The sequence below is a fragment of the Cryptomeria japonica genome, chromosome 3, assembly GCF_030272615.1.
Source record: "Cryptomeria japonica chromosome 3, Sugi_1.0, whole genome shotgun sequence".
NCBI classification, from domain to species: domain Eukaryota; kingdom Viridiplantae; phylum Streptophyta; class Pinopsida; order Cupressales; family Cupressaceae; genus Cryptomeria; species Cryptomeria japonica.
In genome coordinates this window covers 784,726,766-784,751,497 of record NC_081407.1, presented here as the reverse complement: position 1 = coordinate 784,751,497, position 24,732 = coordinate 784,726,766, and the positions used below count along the sequence as shown (strand labels likewise).

The 24,732-nt window shown below is 35.9% G+C and overlaps 1 protein-coding gene across 1 annotated transcript; it reads right to left on the bottom strand.

The window, feature by feature from the left end:
• Positions 1–18,640: 18,640 nt before the first annotated feature.
• LOC131069611 (uncharacterized) lies at positions 18,641–19,653 on the bottom strand. The gene has a single exon (XM_058005140.2). The coding sequence runs from the start codon at positions 19,382–19,384 to the stop codon at positions 18,947–18,949; it is 438 nt and encodes a 145-aa protein (XP_057861123.2). The 5' UTR covers positions 19,385–19,653; the 3' UTR covers positions 18,641–18,946.
• Between the last annotated feature and the right edge of the window lie 5,079 nt (positions 19,654–24,732).

Here is a 24,732-nt window from a genome sequence, read left to right as displayed (position 1 = left end):
ATCTTCCTCTTCCTTCTTCTTTTTTGCTTCCTTTAGCTTCTCGTCTTCCTTTCTCTTCTTCTCATCCTCTTCCTCTTTCTTCTTCCTTGCATCTTCTTGTTTCTTTTTCTCTTCATCTTCTTCTTTTCTTTTCTTCTCTTCTTCTTTTCTCTTCTCTTATTGTTTCCATTTCTCCTCATCTTATTCATTTTTCTTCTTTTCCTCTTCATCCTTCTTCTTCTCCTCCTCTTCATCCTTTTTCTTCTTCTTCTCTTCATGCTTCTTCTTCTTCTCCTCTGCTTGCTTCTTTGCTTCCTCCTTTTTGTCCTCTGTTTCCTTTTTCTTTATTTCCTATTCATCCTATCTTGTTGCTTTTGATGGTGTACCTTGAGCAATATATTCTCCTTCCTGAGCATTGACATCAATAGTGTCAATCGATTCAGCAACCGGATTTCCTTCATCATCAAACACTTCATCCGGTTTAGTTATTGTTAGTTCTTGCTCAACCTTTCTGTTGGCTTCAGCCACTTGATGCATCTTCAGAGCATCTAGAGCAAGGGTGTGTGTATTCTTGAGCACTTCTTTACCCTTCCCTTCCAGTAACAAGAGTCTTCTTCTTCTCATGAAGAAGAGGCCTTTGTATTTGTTCATTACTTCAAACAGTTCTGAGTTTGATACATCAAGAAAATGTTCAGCAAAAACTTTCTCTCTCATTTCTTGTTCCTGCTGTATGGCAATGCACCATTTATTGTCTAAGGATTTATACAAAGAATTTGGTGTCTCAGCTCTAATTTCTGAAGGTGACTGGTCATTAACACATAAATACTGAATAATTTCTTTTTCTACTACTTCCTTTTCATCATCATTAAAGTCATCACAACAATCAATCAAATCATTTAGCACTTTTCTCCTAATGTTTTTTATAGTTTTTTGACAATGTGTCAAACGTTTGTAGGAGGAGATGTCAATATTTATCGGTGCTAATGATGTCAATTCATTCTTTGTCTTTTTCTTTGCTTGACATGTCTTCTTTGGTTTTTCCTTAGACACAGTTTCTTCTGAGTCTGGTGAAACATTCCTTGTCTTCCTCTTTCTCTCGAAGACTTTAGCAGGTGCCGCTTCCGGTTTCTTTTTAGCCATGACCGCTTGGTCATTTTAGGACTGGCTATAGTAGCCGATGTCGATGTTGAAGGCACTGCTTTTGCCTTCTTCACTGAAGGTTCTTTTCCTTTCTCCGCTGAGGGTTTCTCAACTAGTTTTATCCTTTCTAGGTAGGTTCTGATTCTCCTTGCCTTTGGATCAAGCGGTGAGGCAATAAGGGTAGAGGCATATCCTTCCAGCATATCATTCATTACCTCATAGCCCATAGGGTCCACTTCCTCCTATTTGGGCTCAACAACCTTCATTATGCATTAATCCACTTTAATGGTAAAGCAAATATCATCTCCATACTTCTTGACTATGTCACCGGATATCCTCGTCCTTAGGCTCATCTTTCTTCTGAACTCATCAAAGTACTTGTTCAGAACATCAGGGTAGTCGGTTCCGACTGCTTGCAGACTTTCCTTGATTTGCTTGGTTATCGGTTGGTCAGCAGACCACTAGACATCACCTACTCCTAGAAAGTAGCCTTGGAAGTAAAAGAACAACCCAACCAGTAGTTTTCCAAACTTGAACCTTAATGCATTATCCTGTTTGGTCAATTTAAGATTCAACATGAGTTACCTTTTCATACCGGTGCACAGGTCAAATGATGCATCCTCCTTGATCATTCGATAAGCGGCATTTACCATTGTAGCAGATACAGAGTTAAGTTTGCTGGCAGAGAATGTCTGGTATCCAATCACCATACATGCATATTTCACAAGGTCATCCTTGATGGAATTAACAGTCATTCCTCATGAGTCACTCACTGAACTAGTGAGCTTGGACATTTCTGTCTTATTTACTGTCCTTAGGGCTGGCACTTCCCCTGTATTGCAAAAACCAGTGATGACATGAATTGTTTGTGGTGTAATATCATGCGTTCTTTCTAGGTACATCTTGTCACCATGAACTCTGCTCAGAATGATCCTAATGTGATCATCTGTGAAATCCTCCAAGAAATAAACAGCATTGTGGAGCTTCTTCTTTTCCAAAATACTATACTCCGGTTTGATCTTTTTATCTTGTCCACAAAATAAACCTAGCTATGAGTGAATTGCTAGAGACCCTAGGTCTTCAATTTTACAATCTATGTAATCTGAGATTCCCTCTTCTACTATCACACCAGCTGGAACTTGTGATAGGGCATTATATCTAGACTTGCGTTGAATAAATCTTGTTGAATCTACAGATGTACTAGAGCTAGTATGGGATGCAGAAGCCATGATAGAAACTGAAAACTCAAAAAATACCTTTCAAAAATCATGAATTTAGGGCTTTCAGATTCTTCTCCACCTCACACTCCGTCGGTTGCAGAATCACCACTTTTCTTTCTTCACTTGACCGTTTGCAATTTGAATTTGAATTTCCTTCAAGGTTTCCAACTCTCTCTGAATCACAGCACAAATCACTTTATCATCGCTCTACACTTGAAAACCTTCTTCACTTCGAAAATGATAGTGAGAAATGATTTGAAAATTCCTTTTAAACATATTTCTCACCTACTGCAATTAATGCTCCACCATTAGGACATAAACCCTAATTTGCCTTTTACCATTTCCGATCTTCCACCAAATGATAGGTAACACATACCAGTTAAGGTCTTTTACCGGTGTAAACTAGGGGTTCGAAACATTTCACCGTTTGCTCCCCCTAGGCTATTCTGAAGCTTAGTTTGTCGGTTCCATGATTTCCACACTAGGTGCAGAAACTGGTTCCTCTTGTAACACCACTGGTTTCTTCTTCCAGGTTTTGTTCATATCTGCTTGAACGATGTCAACATCAATCTTTCCTTCCGAAGTGACCAGTATATCATCAGATATGTTCTTTCTTGATCTATAGAATCTGGCAATGTGACCCGGTTTGTTGCAATGATAGCAGACCAATCCAGGTGCTCTCCAAGGTCCATTATTCGTGTTGTCATTCTTCCTCCTGCATGTTGTAGCAATGTGACCATGACCATGACATATCATATAGTTTTCTCTCCATCTGATTGCCGCTTGATAGCCATTGCTTCTTGACTGATGATTAGAAGCATTAAACCAGTTGTGATTCTAGTTCACAAAAGGTTCAGGACCAACTCCTTGGGTCCTATGAGGATATCTACCAGTGTTGTTCATAACTGACCTGCATTCAGATGCTCTATGCCCAAACTTGTTGCATGCATAACAGTTACCATTGAATTTATAGGATCTAGGCTTATCATTTAGGAAATAAGGAAAATTATTGTAAGCCTTGCTTCTACACACATTGGCAGTATGTCCTTCTTTAAGACAGTTAAAGCAAATAGGTTTAAAGTTTTTCTTACCTTTATCCTTTGATGTCAATTGATTCTTTGATGTTCCAGCATTTGTACCAGAGGTCTCACCTTCCTCATGACCGGAATAACCAAGTCCATCAGTATTCTTGACAGGTTTGGCAGATTCAAGCTTTTGCTCTAGCTTGATAGTACTCTTGTTGAACCTAGCAAGTATTTCCTTTGACTCAGAGAGTTCTTTGGAAATAGTAGCATTTGCTTCCATCAGGTTTTCATTCTCAGAGATGGAAATGTTCAGTTCTCCTTGCATGTCTTCCTTTTCCACTTTGCTCGCATGGAGTTGAGCAGTTAGGGCACTGATCTCTTGCTTCAGCTTGGAGTTTTCATGATCCTTGTCTTTGACCAGATCTTTAGCTTTCCTCCGATTCTCAAGCTCTTGGCACATTTGGATAGTCAGTCCTTCCAATTCTTTTCTCAGGTTGGAATTGGATTCATTCAGCTTTTCTACTTCTTGAATCAGGGCTTCCATGTCCGCTTCATCAAAGGAACTATTTTCAGATAGCTCCATCAGCTTTTCTGCATGTTCTCTCCTTTTTGCTTGAGATGCCTTGTATTTGACCATAAGATCATCATAGGCTTGCTCAGACTAAGTGAGCCGATGAGTAAGTTCCCTCAATGTGTATTCCCCCATATCTCTTTCCAAGTGGCTAAACCTATAGAAAGGTTGGCTTTGATACCAATTGATGAATACTAAGAGGGGGGGTCAATTAGTATGCCAAAAATCTTTGTACTTAAACACTTTGCAAGACTAACAACAAACCGGTAAAACAGTTTAGCAGACAAACCGGTTAACACACATGCAAACCAGATAGCTAATAATGCATTCACCCATAGAAGAACAAACACCATAACACAAGAGATTTTGACGTGGAAACCCAAATGGGAAAAACCACGGTGAGATGGAACTCACAAGTAACTATCTGCAGAATAGGAACCAGACCGGTTAAGGTCTTACAATGTTGTTTACTAGAATAGATCTTGTTAGGAATCTCAATCTCTGTTAGGAGATAAGTCCGATTTAAGACTACCTTGCTAGAGGATTTTAGATCCACAGATGTGAACCACCTTGTTAGAGGATTTACAAAAGGCTTTTGGGCCTACCCAATTAAGGGCTACAGACTTGTCGAAGATGTGAGTAATCAACAAGTGAGTGATCTAGCAAATAGCACAGATTGCTTGGTTAGATCCTTGATAGCTCGTTCCTAATGCATTCCAGCATTACTTCAGTCTTCTACACATTCATACTCTCTCTAACTCCTCAACCACCTTAAACCCTAGCAACAACATCAACTTTCGCAACAACAACTTCACCAACAACCTAAAACCCTAGACATGATGTCCTTATAAAGGAATCTGATTTCATGTCGGTCTAATAGGATTACAATACAGTTTCTTAGGTTCAATGTATCTAGACGTATCTGGTAACACGACACAAAAAGCACCGCTAAAGTGTCAGCATCGTCAAACAATCAGTGGATGGTAACTCGTCACAAAATGCCGATTGGTAACTCATCACAGAGTATTACTGGTTTATAGAAAATACCAGTTCAAGAAAAATGTCGGTTGCCGGTTTGACAAAGTGAAGATTGGGAAATATGTGTTCTGCCGCTTTGATCCTTCGTACCGCTTGAGCTCCTCGAACCGCTTGGGGTCAACATGCTGCTTCAGATCAGTAATCACTTTCTGCAAAACACCAATAGTCTAGGGACTATAATGCATCATACCGATTGGAACAATTGCCGGTTGAGCATAACTGATACATACAAAAATGATCTCAATGCAAGTGTGTGTCCATCAATGACAATTAGAACATAATCATCAAAAATGCCAACAGCTACCACCTTAGATCTTCATCGTGCCATAGAAGTTCTTATTGCCAATCCTTTCTCCCCTAGTTTGCAAGTCCAAGTGGCTCAACTTTGTCATTAGAAGCATATTGCTAACAATCATGCTACTAGAGGGGCTCAGATGAAATCTAGATTGCACTAGTTAAAAGTGGGTGACTGAGCCTCTAAAGAATTTTTTTTTAAATAAGGAAGGCCATACAGTGCTCTTTGAGCCACTAGACATTATTCAGGTTTGTTCGTCCACCATTATAAAAAAGTCCTTACCACTCAAGATGCTTCACGTAAGTGACATAAAGCTCTTTAGGATTGTCTTCAGGTTGTCATGTGTTGACTTTCTGAGGCTCAACATGACTTCTGCAATAAAATGCTCTCTATTAAGGACTTGAAGGAAGTTGGCATCTCTATGGTAGATGATAAAGATCCTGGTTGTGATGGTTTCCCCTACAAATTCTACAAAACCTAATGGCCTTGTGTGGAATTTGATCTTCATAAGGACTACCTTGAAGCCTTTCATGGCTAGTCTTTAGATAAATTGATGAACAAAGGTAATATCAAATTCATACCTAAACTAGGAGATCCTGAGGATATTTGTAACTAGAATTCAATCACAATACTTAATTTCTCTTACAAGATTATTACCAAATCCTTGACTCTACAATTTTGTCATTTGCTTCCCCTAATTTTTTGTCCTAAGCAAGCTAGTTTTATTAAATTTGGGTTCATTTTGGATAATATCATTGTCATTTAGCAAGGCATGGAATGGGTGTTGGTTCCCAAACCAATAGTCCTTCAGTTCTAGAAGAATTTCCACTAACTCATCGACAAACTCGGGGAAGGATTTGGCGATTCAGTCACAAGACTGAGATCTCTTACTCTTTTGGCTCTACGAGACCAAGGCGGGTGAACCTACGCAGTGTCTAGTAACTTTCAGCTTGACAATACTCAAGACACTACAATGTACATCAAATCATCTCAATGAAAATGTACTAAGGAAGATGGTTTAACTCCTGGTTTTGGCTTTAACCTTAGTCTCTAAGCATCTATGCACTTCATTGAGGAGGGGGTTTCTACACTAATCCTATTCCTAATACAAAAACAAATGCATAAAGTAAAAGAGATTTTGAAAATGAAAAGATTCTGAAAACTTAAAACAACTCCATGATTAGTGCCTTGCATGGGCAACAGAGTTCACTCCACAATATGCTGATTTGACATCCAAACAAGGTAACATGCAACCTTTGATCTTCAAATGTTAATGCATTACACCAGCATTCTCCTTTTTGGTTTCACCCACAACCATACTTAAGAATCTGACATATACACAACACTATTTATATACCTTGAAGAAGCAAATTAATCTCTTCCTTGAATAGAAGAAAACAACAAGATATGCCCCTGATTTGCAAGGACAAAACAAAAGACCCTTGATCATTTTATTTCATAAAAGAGAGCATATATAAGAGAAACAAATGAAATACTACCTTTGAATTTGTTTGTACTCTAGTTACCAGTTGTTTGGAACACCAAAAAACTACAAACTAAAAGAATACTAACTCTAACTGCCATTAAAACTATGCACCCTATACATGGAAGCCCTGCTTCCAACATGAAAGCTACATTCAGAATACTATCAAAACTGAGAAGAAGAGGAGAATATGCATTCAAAGAGAGGAAGACCTCTTAGAAACCCTAAAAGAATCTCTGAAAAAGACTTGTCTTAGCTTTGAAATCTGCATCTTGAAACAACTCTCTGTCTTTCAAAAATTGCCAAAATCTGCACCTGTGATCCCTACTAGAAATTTGAAAAATCTGAAGATGTTTCCCTTTGGAGTCACTTGTCACATCTAAATCTGAATTCTTGTTGGAGACTAGTGTTGAAAATCTGAAAAATAGTCACTTTGGTGCATATGTCAAGTCATTTATGCACCTTTGCCAAAATTGCCATATTTAGACCACTGCCCACATTTGACTGGAAAAAAAAAAGCTCCCCTTTCACTCTGATCAAAAAATTGAAAAAAATCCATTTCGATGAAAAAGATCACCCCGATTTTTACTCCATTTTTCAATTGCTCAAAAATGGCAAGAAATCCCTCTTTGTTGAAAGTGACATGTCACTTCCAAAATCTGCATACTGGCCACTGAGTGAAAAATAATCTTCAAATATCTTCCTTTTGCAAAGGTTCACTTCAGCACCCTTCTTGGCATTCAAAACTGAAATGAAATTTCCCTCATTCCACTAGCTGGGCAAATTGTTTTGGCAAAGACATTTACCTACTTACGCCCCCTTTTAGAAATTTACCTCTAGGTGGAAAATACTATCTCTTTAGGTGAAAGTTACAGGCCCCTTTTACCCACTCTGCCTTATATTCATCTTCATATACAATTACTTTTGCTGAGGATTTTTTACTTGCATTTGACATTCTTTGGAGGGAAAAAAATTTAAAAAAATTACAATACCACATTTCCACCCTAAGTATATCTCTTTGACCAGCTTAAAAAATAATCTTCTTTTTACCCTTAGAAGAAAAAGAAACAATCCTTCCTAGTAAAATATCCCCTTGTTGTGACTTGTGTTCTGGTGAAAGCTATAAACATACAAGTGAAATTTCCTTTCTCCCTTTACTTTCACCTTGACTGGGGCAATTTTCTTACTATAGCTTGCTCGAGTGAAAAAGTAAAATTCTCACCCTGTCTTCAATTAGCATCCACCCTTTCTTGCTAATTTTGTAGGAATAAAATGCAACCCTTTGAACCCACACCCAAGTAATCAAAAAAATTCCCTGCAAGGCCATGTCTATAACTTCACATTATGCATTGCATACTAGTGGGGACGGTGTTTTATCAAGGTCCATCGTATTTTGGCATGCACCGAAATATCACTCTAGAGCCCCCTCGAACCACTTTGATCCCTTTGGCACAATTGATATTGTTGTTCTATCGTTCTCTCTGCAAATTTCCAGCATTGATAATTACTATTTTGCCTGAATCATGTACCACACTGACTCTATGCAGTGCTATTATTTTAATGAACATTCCCTTTTACGCATCGGCCTCCACTTTAAGGTGTGGGCAAACCCTTCAAATTCGTGGATGATGACAAAATAAAAAGAAAACAACACATGTATCCCTGTGTCAATTTCTCGAGCATTGTCTTTACTCATTTCTCCATGCAAAGATCTTTATCCTTATTCCAATGCCACGGTCATCTCATTGCAATACCACAATCATGGCAACTTCTGCAATATATAAATAATCAATACCACAATGTTTTGCTTTTGGGATCACTGGCACAAAGAACCTTGGGTATTCCATGAAGTTATACCCATCAGAGCTCTCTGCTTGACACTTTCATTTTCCCCCAACACGATGTACAATGTACATCTCTTTGCATCGCCTTCCCTTACGATATCTCCACACTGCATTATCATCAACATTAATAAACAAACCCACAGAGATGCCACCATGTATATAGAGAGGAAACAAAATTTTGATCCGCTCACATATTGCCCACAAAATCCTGCTTAGATCGTTGTTCATAGCGCATCACCCCTTTTATCGATGTTCGGGTGCATTCATCTCGCGGGGTAATACTCCAACTTGGATGATCGGTGACCCCCCATCAATCAATCCCCTGACCTATGCACATCACAGTGCCCTTGAGCTATGTCGTGAACACCCCTATGACTACATACTACATTTTCGTACCCAAAAGATACAAATAGTATGTTTCCTTGCTTTAAATTAGTGTGAATGAGATTAAATATATCCATATCTTGTGTCATTTCGATCATATTTGGCAACTTCGCGGAGCACATTAATTTCAACCTTTGTTGCTTCACGGTGCTTTTCTATGCCACGAACAATCATTATAGCAGCATACTCCCTTCTCACGATGTGTCCACTTTGCATTCGATCAAGATGGCCTTCCAAATCCACTTCAACATCTCCATTTTATGTTTATTTTGTAATCGCGGCAATCACGACGCTCGGAATCGTCATTGTCAAGAAATATTTTAGGGTTTACACCCTTATTTCTCTTTCGTGCCCTAAATTTTACTTTGCCTTCAATTCCTACGCGGGATAAGACTTGCTTTACCCGCCTAGCGCTCCCTTGTCCCACGACAGATTCTGCCTCTCTCGTTCGATGCGCGGGATAAGCATCCTTCCTTGCACTATGGGTAAAGTCTTTATCTCGCGGGTCATATTTGCATGCATTTGGACCCCACGGGATAAGTACTTGCTTTCTGCTCCACAACTTGTCTTATCCTGCAATGCATTGTGGGTTCCATGAAACCTCCACGGGACAAGGAATGAAGACTCCAGAGATTCAAAGTTTTTAAAGAAGGAAAAACTCGCGGGCCCACCAAATTTTGGAGGGGAAAAGGCATTACCGAATCACTTGTGAAAGTGATTAAAATACTTTGCCTCCCCCGTTAGATGATTCAAGAATTTTTAATGGCATGCGAGCCCTTCAAATAATTTATCCCTCCATGAGTCATTTGAAACCTTTTTTTTTAATTCTTTCGTGCAAATTTTTACATGCCCACTGTATCCTCCTCAGAGTTAATAGGAAAATTATATTTATGAAAATGATTTAATAAAATTTAGCTTTCTCGCTCAGAGATCATCACATTGGTTTTCAAACATGTCTCTTGCCACCTTATGCATTTTAATTAATATTATTTAAATCAGAACGATTTTAAATAACATTTATTTAATTAAAAGGGCCTTAACCGATCTCATCATTAGTTGGGCCCGACTAAAAATAATATTCATTTTTGAACAACTGGCTCAGAGAAAATGCTCTGATTCATTGACTAGACGTGCTCATAACCCGAGAAATTGAATTTGGGATCTTCATTCTGATCATTTTTGCAACTTTGACATTTGCCCAAAACACCTGAGTAGCTCAGAAACGATCTTTAAAAACTAAGAAAAACATTTGATCAAACCCTGGGAGTCGGCACAATGACAGATTGCAAAATGTAGAATCCAAGGCATCTGATGGGTCATCAATATGACATCTGAGGAAAAAGATATTGACTGTCAAAGTTGCCTACTCAGACTTTTCTGAATCCGAAATTGCTAAATCAACCTAAGTAGCACTTAAAACATGATTTAAAAAAATATCAATTCATTGCTTCCGGCACTACCACTTGGCACACTGGTAGATGAATATACCATGAACACGTGTCATATTCTATAAGGTGCATAACAATATCCCAAAGGGATTTCTCATGACAAATCTTCGGTGCAAAAATATGAGCTCACCAAATGAGCTACATAGGCCTGTTCTGGAAGGTGATTCCTAAATGCAATCTACAAAATTTTGAGCCTAGGTCTTCAAAATTAGAAAAAAAAGATAAGTCCCAACAATGGGCACGATCCTCAAAACGATATGTTCTTTTTCTAAAAATTTACTTTACCAAGGCTTACGACCACATTGAATGACCCTTCATTCTGGCTATGTTGGGTGCTCTAGGGTTGGGCACTCACTTTATTCAATCTATGAAAATATTTTTTGGTGATGCCTCTACGTGCATCACCATTAATGGTCATCGATATCAAGCTTTTGGACTTCACCATTCCATTTGTTAGGGTTGCCCTCTTGCTGCTCTGTATGTTCTTATTGCTAAAGGATTTAGGTATTTGTTACAAAACTCTATCTCCTTTGGGAGGGTTAGAGGAATCACCCTGTTTGAGTTATCTAACTCATTGAAGAGGAGCAAAATATCAAAGAAGCCCTTCTATTCCTTGACACCTTCTATCTGGCTTTTGGTTTTACGATCTAGTGGCATAAAACACAATGTTACCATCAATCCTTCCTCCCTATGCCTCCATGGATTCTTAGCTATGGCTAGAAGTGGATTGGCCATGGGGAAAAAAATAGTTTTTGGGCATTCTCTTCTTTTTTTAGGCTTCTCATTTGGACCTTTAGAATGTGGTCCTTGCTAGAATTGAGAAAAACCTATCATATTGGATTACCAAGTCATTTTTGGTTGGCTAGTAAATTTCAAGTGTGTTATAAAATTATTGCAGTTTGCAGTCACTCGTGTGTATTATTTCTAAGGCCTCTTACAAGAAGCTGGAAAAACTTCTTTGTTATTTTTTGTGGGCCTCTTCAGAAGACCACAAGGGTTTTCACCGTATTGCCTAGGAGTTTTGTTGTCTCCCATGAGACTCTAATGGCCTTGGATTTCTACTCACCATCAAGGGTTGGCTCTCTATGTGAATTGGTTTGTGTGTGTCATTTCTAGGAATGAGGCCTATAAAATTCTTCTTAGACATTGCATCTCTTATTTCCCAACCAATTGATATGCTTGGAAGGGGATTTTTTGGTCATGAAAGACATTCATGTCGAGGGCACTTTCCTTGAAAAAACATTTGGCATGTCTGGGATGTTGTCAAGCCCTAGCTTTGGTGGGTTAGCTTTGGTTTTTGAGATGGTATTTCTTTCAACTAACACAATCTCTAGTGGTCTATGTTTATTTAGATTCAAGAACTTCATTTGGCCACTTGCCTTAGGTTCTGCAATTTCACAAAAAAAGGCATTCGCACTTCCCATGACTTGTTTTCCAAAGCTACTATGAATCTTCGCTCTTGGGAAGCTCTGAAAACCCTAGTTTTGGCTTTTTTGGATAGATAGAGAGACTCAACATTATTATGTATTCTCTTCCTCTAGAGATGCTTCATAAAAATAGCATTCACTCAATCAAACCTTGGTGGAAAGATTGGCATTGGTCTCCCAACACAACTTTTTGCAATTATAAGTCATGCTTGATGTACCATTGGCTCTCTCCATACCTTCCTATGGTGCATGCTTTGAACCTTCAATAGCATTTATAGTCACCTCTATTTATTTGGCATTGATGGTATCACAACATCTAGTTAGCTATTATTGGGCCTAAGCTTGCCCATTTCACTTGGTGCATTCTTTTCTAAGGCTTTCCTATTGGTTCTCATCTTTGGCACATCAATATTTTGGACCCTCATTATCCATTCTATAGACAACCAAAGTCTTTTAAACACCTCTTCTAGTATTGTTGTCATGCTCAACATTTGTGGAATTGAATTCATGACTTTTTTCACCCCTTTTAGCTAAAACCTTTTTTCTAGCATATGGTTCTTCTAGGGGATTGGTCTCACATTCCCTTCAAGTATACCCAAATCGGACATGCTTTCGGGGTGGAAATTATGTTTTTCTTATGGAAAGATAGAAATGTTGTTATTTTTTCTCACAACTCTATTGATACTTCTATTTTACCTTTACTAAAGCTTCTATTTATAATAATATTATGCTCTAGATTCAAGTTCAAACAAATAAAGTGGTGTTGGAGGTGGCCCACCTCCAAGAGCTAATTGATCATTGGGGTAATGCCCCTTGTATTATGGTCAACATCCTCCCAAGAAATTTTGCTTCATGTGGCCATTCTCCACCCCGCGGTTGTAGGTGTGGTTGGATCTTTTCTACTTGGTGCTCTCAATCTCCTACATATCAGTCTCCTTGCTGCCACTCTAATGGTAGGAGTGGCTCGACTTGGTGGCACTATGTAGCACTCCCACATGGAGGCTTTGTCTCTGGATGGCCCTCGGGTAGGGTGGCCATCTTCTAGTGGAGACAACGGTTGGTCATCGGTTGGTGGTGGTGGTTGGAAAAACTCCTCAAAGTGGTTGGCAATTTCACTTGTGCAGAATGAAGACTCGAAAAGGAGGGAGAAGCTAATATTGATGAGGTGTGGTCCATTCATGATGTCACCTCGGACCCGCTAATGTGTGGGGTAAACTAGATGATTGGGACCATCCTCCATCCACTCATGTTGCTCTCGCCAATTAGGTGACTTGTTATTTGTACTAATTTACTTTCTGGACACTACCTATGATAGTTCTGATACTTAATGTAAGTACAAATCCAATAGCCAACAAGATGAGAGGGGGGGGGTGAATCATACAAACTTAATCTTCCATAAAAACATCATATTCAACCTCGGTAACAAATACTCTAGTAATATAACCAAAACTGTTAAACATGCAAACTCAAAAGCATATAAACATCATAAACCTCATAACACCAGATTTAACGTGGAAACCCAAATAGGGAAAAACCACTGTGGGATTTCGGACCCACTAAAAAATATACTCTTCTAGAGTATGCTCAGTTAAAAGAAAATCCTGTTAGAGATTACAAACACATTGCTAGATGTGACCCGATTAAGGGATTTCCCTCAGATCTGTTAGGATCTTCACCTTGTCAGAAGTGACCTTGTTAAAGGATTTCAAACACTCAATCAAAATGTCACCTTGCTAGAGGGTTTTACAAATAAGACTGTTAAGTCCACTCGGTAAAGAGATTTTTTGTCACTTTCACAAAATAACAGTAATAAAAATCTATCTGCAACTTCACATCTAAAATGCTAAAGCAGATTCTTATTTGTTCAATACAATCTAGACATAGAACTAATCTTGTCCATCTGTTGGGCTTCTATACTCAGTTATTCAAACAAGTCTTCAAGCTTCTGTGCTCGGTAATCACTATGTAACATCCCTATGCATACACTTGCCCGCATACATTGTTTATCAACAATTCCCTATTTATAAACAATTAGCTAACCACTTAATCTCCTTGATCACATTTCCCATGATCAATCATAGCCATCAGATCTTCAAACTTGTCCAGATTCAATGCATCTTTCGATTTGAAAATGTTTTACCCTGCCTTGGAACTTGCATACCTTTCTTGGAACTTGTGCTAGGGTATTGCAGTTCAATCTGCATTGTAGATCTTCCTTTCAATCTGCGTTGTAGATCCTCCTGCCAATCTTCCATTGCCATAGATTCTTAACAAACTTTATTTACGACATACCAATCATTTAATCAGTTCCAGCTCATCAGCTTCCTTCATTAAATAACGCATGTAACTATTTAATGTATTCTATTATAGCTCGGTTACAACTCGGTAAATACTAAACTTCACTTGGTAGACATTCTGCCTTCATTAACCAATAGCGATAACCTTAGGGTTTACCAACTAAGTTCCTTAGGGTTTACCGACTAGGTTCTTTGCTTGGTAACATAGTATAGTATTAACCTTACAATTTACAACATATGTATGATGTTAAAACAATCTAAACATCATGATCTCATCATTGTCTGACTCGGTAATAGTTGCCCATTGAATACCTTATTCATCCTCTTATTCATCATAATCTTTCTGTGTCTTTTACCGACATCTTTATACTCTTTAAATCATACTTTTCAAGATATGGCAACATCATATTGAATTAGAAAATCAATTTCTTGACATCAATGACAAAATAATAATATCAAGATAGTAAACATCCTTAATCAGTTATATCCATAATCATCAACAACCTTCTCAATATCCTTATTGAAATGCCAACAATCTTTCATTGTCTATTATAATGCCAAATGCTAACAACCTATGTGATTCTGAAGAGTTTTATTGTGCTATATATATATATATATATATATATATATATATATATATATATATATATATATATATATATATATATATATATAACTTTCTAGACACTGCCTATGTGATTTTAAAAAAAACTCTAATGTAAAAGTGAAAAGCTCTCAATAAATGTATTCTTATATCTAAAGAAAATAATTTAATTTAAAAATAAATCTCTATTTTAAATGGGTTAAATTGAGTCATTTTTTGTTTGTTTGTTTGTTGAGAATATGCAAAATGAATTACAAAAAGACAATCACCAGCTTAAGTTGAACAACGCTATATCAACTAACATCATAATTGAAGAGGTCTATAAAATAACTTGACCTTAAACTTTAAATAATTATGTTCTCCCACACATATATAACCATAACAATGATGACTTTATATATAAGATACTTAAAAAAATTGATTGAATATTTGTTTTTCAATTTTTTTTACGTTAAAGCCTTAAATATTTTTAACTTGTATTATTTCTTTAGGGGTCATTTTAAATGATTGAAACTAAGTCTTCCTTTACATCCTTGGCAGCCGTAAGAATCGTGTAAAGGACTAGAATCAGTTATTTATTCTTTTTGCATCTTCAATTAAAAAAAAGGACTAAGGGAAGAGCACCAATAGTTGAGCATGTATGAATTGTTGTGAGGGGTGTTTATACTTTTTCCTCCAATAATAGTACAAATAAAAACTATTGTTTGAAACATAAAACATCATTTTTTGTGTGTCTATGCACCAATAGTTGTGACTTTAAAGTTGTTATTGTTAGGAAATGTACCATTAGTTGTGAAAAATAACCAATCATGTGATACCACATCAGTTGCACAAGTATTAGGGCCTCTTTTGCACGTCTATTGGTCTCACTTATTTTTTGGGTTGTTTTGGACACCTTGGCAAAAAGCATGTTGATGTGGCACCATACTTGATAATGTGGCCCTGAAACCTTAGTTATAAGCAGGGGACTTGCCAAGTAAGCTACTGTAAAAAATTGGGAGTGATTTGAAATTTCCACATAGGATTTTGAGGAGCACGGAGTTAAGGTGCACAACTACTAGGTCCTCTCCCCTAGTAGAATCATGAATGTGATTTAATATATTTAATTAACTGTAGATTCTATGGCTAGCTAAAGACAATATTCTTGAAAATAGCTGGTGAGATATTGTACTAAAAAGGGTAAATTAGCATATAATATCATTATGTGAAAAAGACTAGTTTAGTCTCTAGAATAGACCAAACTTGCATGACAATACCCATTTTCATAATGTCCACGACAAACCAATACATTTTTTCTACTAATAAAATTCTAGATTAATTGAAGAGTATATTTTAAACTAATTAGTTTTCTTTATAAATTGAAAAAAAAAATATGTGCACCCTATTGACTCTTTGCATATATTTGTCCATGTACAAGATCTTTTTGTCCATATTAACCTTTATCATCTTCACAAATACATAATAATATTTTATTTTAGTTTTTAAAAAATTATAATTTATTTTAATAAATAAAAAACATCACAATCTATTTATTTTAGATCTTATCAAGTTTAATTTACATCATGATTCATAACAATTTATTTGATAACATTTGTCTATAATTGAACTTTTATGGTCACATCAATAAGTTGTCCAAAAAAAAGTTAGAAAAAGAAAGATCATTAAATCTTATTTTGTTGCTATCCATTTCAATCCTAAAATTTATTACCGATTAAGATCTAACAAATACATTTATAGATATGTTCTACAACCACGATCCCCTGTTGTTGGATCTGCTTCTAGCCCGTACGAGAGAGGTAGTCTCATGTTGCTTGGGGGTTTGGGTGGTTTTCCCCCTCTTTGAGTGAAGTCTTTTTTGTTCTCCAATTGGATAGGATTCCTTGTCAATCCAACTATGTTTGTTTCTAACTGTCTTTGGGCTTTTGTTCTTTTTGCCAACATCATCTCTTTTGATGTTGCTTGTTGTCTGTTGATAGTTTTTGACGACATTAATGGTCAACACCCTACTTAATGTTGCTTTACTAATAAAAAACAAATACATTTATAGTTGACACAACTTTAAAATCCTACCTATTAAAAACTATATTATTAAAATGTTATAAATTAATCCCAAAATACTATTAAATCATATAATTTCAAGATCACACATCATTTTCAGCGTTCTAGATCATATATCATTTTTTCTTGCTCTCTAACTATTTCTTTCATCCTCATAATGGATCATGTGATCATGTATTATGATAGGAAACATTCATGGTGAAAAAATGTACAGTTTAAACCACCATACATCATTTTTTTGCTTTGTAAATATTTCTTTCATCATCATAATGGATCAAGTGATGTGAGCATATAGCCTAATATGAAACATTCATGGTGAAAAAATACACAATTTAAACCCTCCTACATCATTTCTGCTCACTAACTATTTATTTCATCCTCGTGATGGATCATGTGATCATATACAATGAACGAAAACATTCATGGTAAAAAAAATACATGCCTTAAACAAAAAAAGAAAAAACCTTCAAATACTATTATCATGACATTTTTTTTAAATTTACTTTTATTCAATTCATCTCAAATTCGAAAAAAGATATTACACAATGAAAGAGTATCAAATCCTATCTAGGTTTCACTTACTAACTGAAAACCTACTCATTTTATCCCAATAGTTAAACTTTGAACTTTAATTGGAAGAGTTGTACAAACTTTATTGATACCCATAAATATTGACCATTTTTTTAATGATTCCATAACACTTATTGTTCCTAACCAAAAGCCAAAACAATAACTATAATACACACCCTAACTCAAAATTGACTCATTTTATCCCAATAGTTAAAACTTTGAACTTTAATTGGAAGAATTGTACGAACTTTATTTATACCCATAAATATTGACCATTTTTTTTATGATTCCATAGCACTTATATTCTTAACTAAAAGCCAAAACAATAACTATAGTACACACCCTAACTCATCGACTTATTTTATCCCAATAGTTAAACTTTGAACTTTAATTGAAATAGTTGTACAAACTTTATTTATACCCATAAATATTGACCATTTTTCTAATGATTCCATAGCACTCTTATTGTTCCTAACCAAAAACCAAAACAATAACTATGGTACACACCTAACTCATTAACTCATTATTGTTCCTAACCAAAAGCCAAAACAATAACTATGGTACACACCTAACTCAAAATAAGTTAAAATAAGTTAATAATTAAGTTAGAGAGCTGAAAAACAAAGACTGAAAAGACAAAGAACACTCTAGCAAAGCATAAAAGTCCATTTTATTTTATCATAATTCTCACAAATATTTTATATATAACCATATTTATTTTAGTTAAAAAAATTAGTTTTATAATTTATCTTTTAATGACAAGATTGTTAATTTAAATAAAAAATACCAATTTTAATTTACTCCAAATAAAGGGCTGGGAACTGTCTAGTTTGACCAGAGTTTCATAACTTCCTAGACATTTCATAACTTAGATTTATTCAATTCAATAAAAAATTCAGAAAAGAATAAAAATACACAAGTCAGGATCGAGTACATTCGTCTACCCGATGAAAAAGGAACTGTTTGTTCCAAACGCCTAATAAAAAAAAGAATCTACCAAACCACACAAAGAATCCATTTTGATCTACAGATTAAATTCTATCCATAATATGCCAAAAGGTACTAATAAACGCCTAAATAAAAAAAGAATCTACCAAACCACACAAAAAATCCATTTTAATCTACAGATTATATTCCGTCCATCATATGCCAAAAGGTACATAAACCAGTGAAAAAGAAATTGTCTGTTCCAAAAACCTAAATAAATAATGCAAAGGCCCATAGTTGCAGTAGAAGAACAGAAAAACAAGAGAGAAGTCTACCAAAGAAGATAGAGAGTCCATTTGATCTCCCAGATTAATTTCCTTCCATCATATACAAAATGGCACTAACAGATCAAATCGGTAATAATATCGATTTGCAGAGCATAAATTGTAAATAACAGTATCATGCACTGCAGTCTAAGCAACGGTTTGCACAGAAGTTCAAAACACTTCACGAAATATAGTAACACAACTACCCAAATCCATAAAATTTCAGATTCTAGCTGTATTTATCAGTCATTATTGTCGGCACCAAAAAATGCCCCAAAAGAAAGCAAAAAAACAAAGCCCTAAATTAACCCTAATCCTTCTCCTCCTCAAGCTCAAAAGCACTTACAGGAAAACTTCTCCCAATCCCAGTAGAGCTCTTGAAATAGATCTTCTCAGACGAATTTTCGTCAATAGAAATCTCACAGATAGTAACCCAGAGCAGAATCTCCTTGCTCTTAACCCCAGTGAGCTTCTTCATCTTGTGCTTCTCCACATAGGCGGTGATTTCAGGGGCATACGACACCGTCTTGCCGATCTTCTTGAATCGGTGATCTACTTTCTTCTTCTGCTTCAGCCAGACATAACCAGTCTCCTTCACATACCCAGATTCTTCAAGCTCTTCAAGGGGCAAAAGGCCCTTTGGAAGACCCATCAATTCCAGAAGTTCCACAGATTTCGCCTTGCAGGCTTCGCTCCCATAGTAAACCTCTGCTCCTGCTCTCTGATCTCCTGCTACTTGCATGGCCATGGCTGCAGATTTTTGGCAGATTACAGAGCAACTTCAATTGACTTGTAAGCAATTCAAGTTCACTTCTATCTAGAAAAGTCGATCCAGGGGGGATATATATAGAAAAATTAGGGGAATTTTTTGGGTGGGGGCATAAAGAATTGAAGGGGGATTCTTAATGAGATAGGTGTATAGTCTGGTGGGTAGCTGGCATGAGTTAATAGGCGGCTGGGGACATTTGTTTATCTTGGAATGGAGAGATTGGCGGCACGTTGTGTGGGTGTTGTGTTCACTCATTCATTTATTGCCTGCTTTCTTTAATTTATTTCCTCTTTCACTCTCCATCTAATTGGGATAACTCCTAGTTTTAAGCTTATTGACCTCTGGCTTAAGGGGGTTGGGCATATGGGAGTTAAAGTCGCTAAGGGACTCGTGATAGGTTAGTTGTCCCGCCTCTCTATGTAGGCTTGCAAACACTTGGCATCAATTGATCTTACAAATGAAAGGATTGGTTAAAGAGGTGGTCCTATGAGGCTTTGCAACTTGGAAATCATTCCTAGGTGACTTGTCTTATTGTTAATCCCCAAACTGTACGCATCTACTTGCTTTTTTTTAGGGTGCAAAAAATTATTTTTGGGTTCACTCAATGCTTAAAGAGGAGAACATTAATTAAATTGCAGAGGAAGTAATGCAAATTTATATGGAAGAATAGCATAAAGAAGTAATGGTGTTGTAAGGGGTAAAAGTGTACAATTGGTTTGTTTAATGTATGTTTTATATTATTTTGTGTATCAAGTTTGTTGATGTATGTATATACGGTTTTTTATTTGAGAGTGTACTTTTTAAGATGAGCATTTAAGTTTCAAAAAGATTTTAGTAAATTAGTTGGTAAGTATTTTGATTATTTTGTTTATGAGGTTTTAATAGAATATTTAAGAAAATTTGTGAGTTATTGGATGTCATGATGGTGATGGTGATGGTGATGGTGATGGTGATAGTGTCTCTTACTTGTTCAAGAAATCATAATATTAAACAAAATTTCATTCTTCTTGTCAATTAACCATTGAATTTTATATCTTAAACTTGCAAATTAAAACTAATTCATCAATTTGTAGAAAATATGCATAAAATCTTAAATTTAAGACTAAACTAACTCTAAATTAATCCTAATATGATTAAGATGATTGAGAGAATTGCAAGAGGAAAGTGCAAGAGGAAAAGGAAATAATGAGCCTAGTTTACTCTAAACATTAGTTTGCAAGTAGACAAACTCAATTTGTAACCACTCCTTCGCTTGATTTGATAACTTGCATGCATGCACAAGATTGGGTATCTTGTAAGGATGCATGAACCATGAAAGAAATAATCAACAACCACCCTATCTTAGTTGGAGATTGCAAGGATAGCTTCCACAATAATTGTGTAGTCTATATAATATGTTTGAGGACTATACAAAGATATTTAGGTTAACTACACAAGGTAACAAAATATTATTGACATGAAACATCTTTTGAGTTCATAAAAAACTCATGAATTTAATATAAATAGTTCGTGATAACACAGCCTATGACTCAAAAACCAAAGGAAAGGATACGATAAAAAATAAATAAATAAATTTTATTAGAGAAGCAAATATTTTGGTTCCTAATGATTTCCCATCTTTAAAAGTCGCATTTTTGGGAATTTGAAGAATTGTTTCTCTCCAATAAGCCATATAGGACCAATACACTTGTGAGAAGGCTAGGAGTCATTCATTTGAATTTAGAAAGATATAGAACTCCCCTTAAAGGACCGCATTCAATAAATTTTACTTCTAGCAATATTGTCACTTAGTCTTTATAAGAAATCAAGAATTCATCATCATGTGATGGCAATCTTTAATAGTTTATGTAATGATTGAACTCCTCTTGGATCAAAAAACTCGCATGGGTTTTAGGTATTCATGCTTTATGACATTTTTAATGTCCAATTACAACACTTACATACTTATTGAGTTTGTGGAACCCACAATCTCATTCTCCTTTTTTATGGTTCAACACATCAGGAAAATGTGTTGTTCACCTTGCATAATACTTATCATGTAAAATTAATATTATTTATGGGGCACCTAAAGAATCTGGGTATGGTCACTTTGTATGTTGTATGTAACATTGAAATAAATATGTAATGTTTGTTACACATTAAAAAATTTATTATTAGAAAAACTTAGTACAAAAAAGTAAATGAGGGCAACATGGTTTCATAAGCTCGTGGTACTAGACTTGTTTTTATATAATATCACTTGATGGTTTTTTACAAGCTTATTTATATAAAAAGAAAGCACATGAGTAGTTGTTGAGGTTGATTATTATAGTTATTGGTTCTTGGCTAAGGTTGATTATCTCTTGAAAGTTGCATATGTGAGGAGATGAAGCATGGATTAGGATGTGTAGTTAGATGATGCTCACTTTCTTGTTCAGATAGGGTGTGTGTAGGGAGCTTGATGTTTTAGAAGTCTTCAATGGAGACTATACAAGTGTATTATAATCTTTATTCATTAGATAATACATTGAGCATGTGAGCTTTTTTGGAGGCTCATTTTTTCTCTCTTGGGGGTTTTCTTAGGATAGATCTTATGTCATCTTAATGGTATGATTCTCTATTCTTTTGCAATGTGAATTCTAAATACTTGTTGCATATTTTTCTCTCATGCGGTTATGTGGAAATAGTTAATTATGGATGTCATTTTTTTTTTCAATTTGTGTTGGAGCCTTATTTCTAGATTGTGCAAGGAGATTTCCTTGGTTGCAACCCTTGGTATGAGTAGACTCTTATGCATAATTAAATGCATAGCATTGCAAGAAAATAATGAAGGCATTTTCAAAATCAAAGGTGTTTTGTAGACTTGGGTTGTTATAGAGCTACGGTTTGATGAAGATTTGGTAAGTGAGTTTTTTGTTAGGGTTAGTTTTGTGAGGTTTTTGGAGTGATCTTTTATTGTATACCTCTTGGAAAAAACATGCCTTACTATTAATTCCAATAGACTTGGTTTAGAAATCAAATATTTTTATCATTTTTAGGTCGATAGAGGAATCTAGTGGAAAAGACTTTGTAGAGTCATACAAAATATATACAAACAAACAACACAATCATAGTCTATAGGTGTCAACATTCATTAGGAGAAATTCATCACACACACACACACATATAATGAAAATTATCTATGTTGGAAAAGTATGACATATTTAATATATTAAAAAAATGGCGATAGGCCCTTATGCCCAATAGGTAGTCACACCCAACTAATAAGGGCTAATAAACCTTTGCTATTTTTGACCCTTCGCTACATGATTTGCCTTTCCCATCACTAGTTGCTTCTTTTGTGTTGCTTGTGTTGAGCATCTCACCTACTTATGGTAAAATTGGCTTCCTAGGTGTGTCGAATAGTAGTGGTGTTGTCTATCATGGTGTTCCTTCCTAGGATGGTTGTATGTTATTGCCTCCTCTCAATACCCTTATTTCTGATGGTGTACCATCTACATTTATTATGGCACTTCCTTTGTCTATTGTGACTAGTGTGGTGTTTGATGCTACTCTAATGCCATCTAGTGCTATTCTTGTAGGGGCTAGAAGGACTTATGTGAATTCTATTCAATTTGGGAACCCTTCTCCTCAAAGGCATGTTGTTTCTATCCCACCTGAATGTCATGTTAATGGCGCTTCTTCTAATCATTCTAAACATGGGAGGTGAGTGTTTTCTTCTGTCTTGTCTCCACTTATTGTGGTTTTGGGGGAGAAAGTATTAAAAAAAAAGTGATATTTATCCCAAAAGGACTAATTTGCAAGATTGATAGACTATGGCCTTGGCTACATGATTTAAACCTTTGGATCACTAAGCTATGGAGGCCTACCATGGAAGGAAAAATCAAGATTTACTCTTGTACCAAGGACTTCTTTGTGGTTTCTTTTGATTCTATTTATTTTATCGTGAGGCTACTCTTGAGGGTCGTTCTTGGTTTTCGGGGTAGCATTGCCTCTTACTAAAACTGTGGGTTTCGTGTTTAATCACATGTTTGAATCTATCATTTGCTGCCAATTTGGGTTTGGCTCCCTATTTTTCCATTTCATTTTGGGTGTGATGGGCATTGTAAACTCAATGGGCCAATTTATAAAGGTGTCTCAAGCAACTTCAACTTTCTTCCACACCAATTACACTTGTATCCTTGTAGAATTGGATTTGTCCAAGCCTCTCTTAACCCAAGTTGTATTGTAGGTGGAGGGTTGAGCTTGGGGTAAAACTTTTAAAGATAAGAAAGCACTCATTTCATTGCCAGTGATGCTTTGTACAATATTTTTGACATTTAATTGTCCACGTCTTAAGCCCTTGAGATATTCCTCTTGGTGGAAGAATGAACTACATTAACACTTTGCTATGGACATTGTCAAGATTGACTCTATTCTATAAGCTTTTATGCCTCTAGTTGTTAATGGGGTGGCATTCCCCTTTCCTCCTAAGTTACTTGTCGTTGCTCCTCCTCCTTTAGATCAAATCCCACTTTCTATTGTTGATGTCAAAGTGTTTCCCCTAATTCATATCGTGTCTTCCACTCAACATTTGACTGCTTCGATTGGATGCTCCTCTCCTCGTGTGTCATCCCTAGTTAAGATTTCTAATAAGATTCGATTTGGATAATAATTTTTTTTTTAACAAATCCTTAAAAGAAAAAATATCTTCTAAAATATGTTGCTCAATCCCACACCTCGATAAGGGTGTGTGCTTTGCTCGATCTAAATTTGGTTTTGCGTAGACCTTGCTTGTTTATGATAGCTTTCCTTTGCTACTAATGTAATGTGTTTAGACTCTCTTTGTCGATAATTTTTCTTCATTTTCTAAAGGGTATAAACCGAATTAAAAGAAGCTTAAAAAATCATATAATTTATATCAACTTTAATGACCCGTTTTCAAAGAAAATCCACGTAATACTCAGTACATGTACGTTGTGGAAGAAGATGGTGCATGTGCTTCCTAAATGCTAGTCAACATTACAGATCCGCTAATCAAAGTGGCCAACACTCCACGTTACAATTTTTCATTTTGCTTTTAGAGTGTATAAGGTTTATTATCTTCCTCAAATTAGTTGACATGAATTAATAATTATTTCTTCAATTGATAAAGACCCGTGATTTCAGGGGTCGTTATCCTATGCACAAATATCCCAACGAGGGCCCGATCAGGGTGAGTCCACTCGTTTAAGAGACTCTACTAGGGCCACATGCTATCATATTGTATAGATAAATTAACTACCTTTTCAAATATTGAGGACAATTTTTTTAATTAAATGTTGGCTAATAATTAGGTAGTTTTTATTATTATAATATATTTGAAAATT

Bases quoted from the DNA above. Each gene is read 5' to 3' on its own strand.
- LOC131069611 (XM_058005140.2), bottom strand. From the start codon at position 19,384: ATGGCCATGCAAGTAGCAGGAGATCAGAGAGCAGGAGCAGAGGTTTAC.